This window comes from Nannospalax galili, unplaced genomic scaffold (genome assembly GCF_000622305.1).
Source record: "Nannospalax galili isolate Female #2095 unplaced genomic scaffold, S.galili_v1.0 scaffold518, whole genome shotgun sequence".
In the NCBI taxonomy this organism is placed as follows: Eukaryota; Metazoa; Chordata; class Mammalia; order Rodentia; family Spalacidae; genus Nannospalax; species Nannospalax galili.
Window position 1 is genome coordinate 2,589,786 of NW_008342851.1, and position 7,279 is coordinate 2,597,064.

At 39.3% G+C, this 7,279-nt stretch overlaps 1 protein-coding gene across 3 annotated transcripts in view; it reads left to right on the plus strand.

The window, feature by feature from the left end:
• Pik3r1 (phosphoinositide-3-kinase regulatory subunit 1) overlaps positions 1 to 7,279 on the plus strand; it is an 84,263-nt gene that overhangs the window by 51,644 nt on the left and 25,340 nt on the right. For all 3 annotated transcript variants that reach the window (XM_008838833.3, XM_029566307.1, XM_029566306.1), the window contains 2 exons: positions 4,520 to 4,612; positions 5,064 to 5,138. In XM_008838833.3, the coding sequence (XP_008837055.1) occupies positions 4,520 to 4,612; positions 5,064 to 5,138 (168 nt within the window). The remainder of the gene's footprint in view (positions 1 to 4,519; positions 4,613 to 5,063; positions 5,139 to 7,279) is intronic.

The following is a 7,279-nucleotide window of genomic DNA, read 5'->3' on the forward strand; positions in this document are numbered from 1 at the left end:
TTTTTAATGGAAAATGTCTCCAAAAGGTGCAGCTGTGTGCTGGTTTCATCTTGCACTTGGTAGCAGAGCTGGCACCATTTAGGGCACAGAATGCCACCATCTCCCACATACCACTGCTACCCAGGAGTGTTGAGACCTGCCCATGTTAGTGGTTTGGGAGCGGTTTCAGTTTGCAGAGAAGGTTCTCTTCTGTTCTGTGTGATTGGCTGTCACCGGGGATGGGAGTGGTGGGAGGGAGCAGATAGAGTATATAGAAAATTCAGCTTCCAATGTAGCATGAGAAATTCCTTCTACCGTCTGGGTCTCCTTGTCCTTCCGTGTTCTTGTCAGTGTGGAAGGGTACTTGAGCCTCCTTTCTTTGGAAATAATATGTCTCAGATTTGCCATCTCAGACCATTCGGCTCTTTTAGCTCTGCTTCTTTCTCCTTGCACAACACTGCCTTTTGATGAAAAATGATTTAGCTAAGTGAGAAACTGGGGTTGGATGTGTAGAAGAACCTGCCATGTACCCAGATGCCTATGAATGAACACGGCTCTCCAGACCGTAGACCATGTGCTCTGATAGGCCTCAGAACCTGAAGTTCCTTGTTCAGATTTATAAATCTCTCTGAAAAGTCAAATTGAATAAAACTGGTATATAATATCATGCTATTAATTTGTCTTTTACTTGACAGCCCCACCCTGTATGTTTGTTTTAAAATTAATTTTTAGAACCATTATGCTTTATCAGACTATGATTTGATGCTGTATCATGGGCTAGTCAAAGAACCACTCACCAAGCTTAGTCAGTCTCAGCAATTTTTGCTTCCTACTGGAATATCTTACAATGAAATTGAACAACAAAAATATAGACCTTGTATACTTAATGGAATTAAATAAATACTTGTATGTCGGATTATTGTTTTATAAATTTTTAGAACTGTAGTGATAATCCTGTTGTTCAAGTAGGTAATAGGAACTTTCAAACCTCTCGGGTAGGACTCTGCCGTATTACCTATGTCTGAGTATTTCTAAGAGGAAGTGTACTGAGTCAGACAGTACTAGGGGTAGGAAATCCTAGAATTGTCTTTTTTATTTTTTTTTTGTGGTATTGTAAAATTTGCCTTTTAGAGTTCCTATTGCAAAATCTTGATCAGCTGTAATTCAACAAGAAGTTATTTTCAGTATTAAAAAATTTAGTTGGACACTCGTTCATACATTACAAAAGAAGAATTTACACTGTTAAATGTGTATAGTGGTATTTTTAAGAATTAACCAGTGTGTGCATTTCCAGAATAGGCCAGTGTTCCTACAGCTCTCTGGTGACCATCACAATGATTTTCAGAAACTCTGACACCAGTATGAATAACACAAAAGATATTTTGTCATTCAGGATAATTGTGGACAAACTAAAGTGTCTTTGCCAAGAAAATTCAGGAAAGACAAAGGAAAATAAGAAGGCTTTGCTTTCTTCAGTGTTTTCAGCTGACGTGAAAAGCACTGGCCAACCCAGCAATATAAAGACTGTGGGGCGGCGTGGTGGTGCATGCCTTTAATCCCAGCACTCAGGAGGCAGAGGCAGGCGGATCTCTGTGAGTTTGAGGCTAAGCCTGGTCTCCATCGTGAATCCAGGACAGCTGGGGCTACAGGGAGACCCTGTCTCAAAAAGACCAAAAAAAAAAAAAATACACCACCAACGACAAAAAACCCCAAAAACTGTTGGGTGTATAATTCAATCACAATTAGATGAAATCTTTAATTATCATTTAATTTAACTTTCATAACTTTCATAACTTTTGCCTGCAGGAATGATCATGTTGATAAAATTCTGGAATGAGATAAACTTTATTAAGCAATTCTGATTTCAGTGCCAGTGTTGGGTTTTTTTTTGGTTGTTTGTTTTCCATCAAAAATGTTTGTGTTACATATGAGGGAAAGGGAAGAGGATTTGGCATGGTAGATGGATTGAGTGTGTTGTGGGTGTGTGTGTTTGTGATTTTACTGCTTAACCTTGAGCTTTTGCCTTTGGGACTGTATTGAGGCTTGTTAGTTTGCGAGGGCAAAGGAAGGAAACTGTACTGAACCCTAACTTCCGCATTCCCTCGTTCCCCTTCGGTCATCCTCCTCCTCCTCCATGTGTGGACAGGATGACGTTCATTTTGTTCAGCGTAGAAAGTGAGGAGAGGATACTGTTATGAGCTGAAAATCTACAAAGGCCAAAGGAAGTGGCTTATACTTTGTCAAAGGAAATAAAATGGTGTGCTCTGTGTGTGTGTGTGTGTGTGTGTGTGTGTGTGTGTATGTGTGTATGTGTGTTTATTCTAGACAGGGTCTTGCTAGGTAGCCCAGGCTAGCTTAACTTTGATGCTTCTGCCTCAGCCTCCTAAATGCTAGGATTTTGGGTATATACTCCTATACCCAACTTAGTATTTTGTTAAAGTTTTACAGTGCTTTCAGTTAAAACAATTACAAACTTTAATAATAAAATACATTATTTTAAGTGCTTTTCAAATATGTTCACATTTTAACATTTAAAGATTTTCAGATGTCAATGCTGACTTTTTCAGGGGAATTACCCATGGAATCAAACTTATTACTAATTCCAAACAGATTACTTCTCCTGTTCCTGGCCATTCTGGTTTTGATGAAGTTCTGCATCCCTCAGCCCTCTGCACAGTGGTTAGTTGCATATCTAGTCTACCTTTATGAAGTAAAAAAGGTGCTATCATAAGACAGTCACCCAGAAGACCAGTTGGTGAACTTTGCAGGCCTTTGAGTGCATCCATGGGGGTGCCCTGTCTTGGATGGAGATGGCTTTGTTGTGGGGTCTGTTAGTGCAAAGTGAACCTTTCATGCACCGTTGATAGAAGTTTCCTTTGCACAGGCTCTCAGATTGCTCTCTTAAGTACTGTGTTCATTGCCTGCATATAGCTACTTAAATCTACATCAATTGAAATAAAATATTCAGTTGCTGAACTCTGCAGAGGCTTTTCGGTGCCCAGTAGACACTGCAGCTGCCAGGGTTTTTTGAAGAGCACAGCCATCCTGGCAGTTCTGTCATCACAGAAAGCTTCACTGGACAGTTCTATGATAGAGTTTTTTCTTCATAATTTAGCTCTTCTCTTTCATCCCAGGTGATTACAGTGGCCAGTAGAGTTAGGTGGCAAATCATCAGGTGTATGGAATCTGCAAGGGTCTTGGAATCTACAAAGGTTTCGGGTGAGAGGGTTTGGGGTTTGCAAAATGTCTTACATAAATCATAAGTAGTTCTCTGAGGTCAGAATTTAATAGCACTACTTTTATATAATAAATCTGTTACCATTTTATGTTGAGTCTTGATTCTTAAACACGGATTTAATTAGAAATTTGCTTAATATTATATATGGCTTCTAATAAAGAATTATATTAAAACCTCTAAAACCAAATTAGGACTATTCATGTTTCTCAGATTATATGAACTATCTGTTCCTATATAACAGTTCAAGTGTTGGTCTATAAACATCTTACATTGTAGATGATTGGCAGACAGGTTATATATACAGATGTTTTCACAAAGGCTCGCGTTTATTTGGGTTTCCAGAAATTTGAGGTGGATATATTTAGCGCCCTCTTCTGGCATATTTTAGAAAATAGTTTTATTTAAAATGGTTTCTTTGAGCAACAATATGGTTATAAATGTAATGTCAGACAAAGTTATTTATGAATGTTGTCTAGAAATATGTTTTATATCATTACAATTGATAGAACATACAGATAAAATATGAAGACAGTTTATAGAAGTATATTTCTTAATCTAATGGCCTAAAATATGCATAAGCAAATAAAGGTTTTGAGAACAATTGCACAGGGGCTTAATTTGATAATGTCAGACAACCTGTGGTCATTTGTGTTGGTGTACAGTGATGCCTGGGCATTGGCAGAACCGAGGGCAAGAGATCAAAAGAAGGCCCAACTGCTGTGAGTCCAAATATTTTAGTTGATAGCATGCTAACAATCTAATAAATTTTTTTTTCTAGTCTCTCCTGCCTGAGCAACAATTCTTTCTTAATAATCTGGAGGCCTGACTTGATTTCAGGTTTTGCGGGCCCCTCAGACTGCACTCTTAAATACTTACTGCACCAGAGCATGGTGATACAGGGAGCTATACCCTGGTGCATCCCCTTGCTTCTCTCTGTGTATCCAAGCTGTAGTCCAGCCTGGAGTCTACTGCTCAGACGTGGCCTGGACTCTGAGATGCCCCAGGGAGGGTGGTCTGCCCTGGGAAGGATGCCCTAAAGGAATAGCCATCAGAAGCCATTTGTCAAGGAATTCTGGGATTTTGAGTGGACATTCAGAGAGTGTTATAGGAGAGAAATATCAAGTGTGTCCTTGAGGGTCCTAAAGTATGCAGCTGAGTATAGGGATAGAACTCTCTTGCTCAGACCTGAGTTTACTGCTGTCAAATATAATTGGCTCACTTGTATGTAAGTATTCTTCATTGTGGTATAATGTACCTGACTGCCTCACCTGGAATCTAAAGATGGAATTTGCTTATTTTCAGCTTTGACCCTTCCTGATCTGGCTGAGCAGTTTGCCCCTCCTGATATCGCCCCACCTCTCCTTATCAAGCTCCTGGAAACCATCGAGAAGAAAGGTAATTAGACTGCTGGAAGGTCTTAGTTTATTAGACTCCTATTTCATGGCTGTTATAATATATATGTATCTCTGGGGCATTCATTATATCAGTGTCTTACTATCTGCTATGAACAGACACTGTGCTAGACACACTAGCTGTGCATTTCTCTCTACCAGGGAAGTAATTTTGGTCAATCATTTCTAACTCTAGACTAACATGTAGTTATTGTATGGGAATTATTAAATTCTCTGTAATTTAATAAATATGATTAACCTGCTTCTTAATGGCCTGCTGATTTTGCCAAAATCATTGACATGCCAGATAAGATTAGTGGTCGGTTGGCTTCCAAGAATATTTGGTACACATCTAGAGTAGATGCCAGGTGGAAATTGGAATGTCCCTCTGGCAGCAGGCTCACAGGTTCTCCAGGGAACTGTATTTTGTATACACAGTCTGTTTTGTGTCCTAGGACTGGAATGTTCGACTCTATACAGAACACAGAGCTCCAGTAACCCTGCAGAATTACGACAGCTTCTTGATTGTGGTGAGTGTCACAGAGCTGTAAATGTGATGGGAAAGATAGATCTTGCCATTCTGTTTCTGATAATGTGCATATTCATTCATTCATAGTCAGTCTCTCTCTCTCTCTCTCTCTCTCTCTCTCTCTCTCTGCCCTGTTATGTTAGCAGTGCAGACTTTTGATATGTGTTTCTGGAGCTGAGGTGTGAGTGCAGGGTGTCAGCTCTCCTCACAGCCTTGAGCCTCTGGGTTCTAGAGGAATTGCAAAAACAATTTCTTGGGATTTCTCTGGCTCTGGGTATCTACCATTGTTCCTTGACCCTGATCTTGGCCACAACTAATTCATTTAGATCAGCCACAAAGTATTTCTAAGCTGTCATTTGACGAAGTCTCCTGATACCCTCTTCCTTTCACTGTCTTGTCTTTTCCTTCTCCTTCTCCTCCTTTCCCTTCCATTTGGCTTGCTTGCTTTCTTCCTTGCTCGCCTGCATGCTTGTCCATGCTATGTGCACACCAAGTATTGTGACAGTAATTTTTTTTTTCAGAGGTGTAATGATAAACCCACCCTCTGAGAAGAAAAGGCATGGTGTATTGCATTTGCCTACCCCTATGATGTAAATATCCGCACATGGTTGATTTCAAGCTAACATGATATCACTGAATGTGGAGTTGGGAAAATCCGAGAACATTTGGCTCCCCTGAACCAGCGCCACCCAGAGCCAGTATCCATTGCTTAAGTGACGCTAATTTATTCAGCCAAACGGCGGCTTTCTATTGGCTTCCTCTTTCCTTAACCGTACAAAGAACAGTAGAAATCATTCCAGCAAGCCATCCTCTCATTTCAACTTCTAGAATCTCTCAAATCTTTCATTCTTTCATAGTATCCCCCCTTTTTTTTGGTTTTTATTTTTTTTTTATTTTGGTGGGGGTTTTATATTTTTGAGACAGGATCTCACTATGTAGCCCAGGCTGACCTGGAACTTGCTATGAAGACTGGGCTAGCCTTGATCTCACAGAGATTCACTTGCCTCTGTCTCCAAAGTGCTGGGATTAAAGGCGTGCCCCACCATGCCTGGCTTTTTGTTAGTTTTCTGAAGACTAATTTTTTGCCTTGTATCATTGTGACTGAATTTGGATAGTTCCAGCTCTTGTTCTTCGAGTTTGGAAGCAACTCCTCAGAAGTATGCTTGTATGGGGATGCCCACCTGACACATGGACAGTTCTCATTTGAAGTAGGAGGCAGCTTTAGGATTAGGCAATGTAGGAAATTTCTCTAGAACATGTTTCTTGGAGAAAACAAGAGACTAGATCTTTATCAAGAAATATTTTCACTTGAAATGTTCTGCCCAGATGTTTGAATTTCATTTCCCTTTTGCACTGAAATCAGCCCTGCACATTAGGACTCACGTATCCTCCTTGTATGTGGCCCATGCTTCCGCCAAGTGGGCCATTAGAAACTGACTGGTAGAAAAGTCAAGTTGAAAAGGCTTGTTTTTCTGTGTTTTTAACAGCCTTACCAGGGTGTTAAGGAAATACTGAATTTTGTCCTCTATCAGTTGCAATAGAGTTACATGTTCTGGTCAGAAAATTGGTAAAATTGACCTTGCTATAAAAGTCACAGGAAATGTTTAGACAACAGAAACCAATGAAATGGAAGTTATTTGAGAAGCAGTGGTTAAAGTTTTTTTAATGTGACCAATATGAAATGATGTAGGCTAGCTTTATAAAGCACATCATGAGATGGTGTGAACAACCAAGACTTACATCATAATGTATTTTGACAGACAACTTTCCTTCCCTAGTGACATCAACACACAAACACACACACACACACACACACACACAGAGCACCTAGAAGATAAAAATTCTGAAATAATCAGTAAAATATTGATACTAAATATCAACATTTAATGTTAAATAAAATTTTAAAATATCTTGACAAAAGCAACTAATAACCCCCTACACACATATACACATACATACATGAAACTGGTTTCATTTGGATTCTGTGCTTTAAAAGTGATTTTTATGATTTTACTCCAAATTCCTAGTCACAACTTCCAAGTTTCCTAGAATGAGCATATATCATTTCATGACTATAAAACATTCAAACTGAAAATGAAATGTATCATTTAGAATATTCCTATTAGAAAAGTTTAGTTTGAG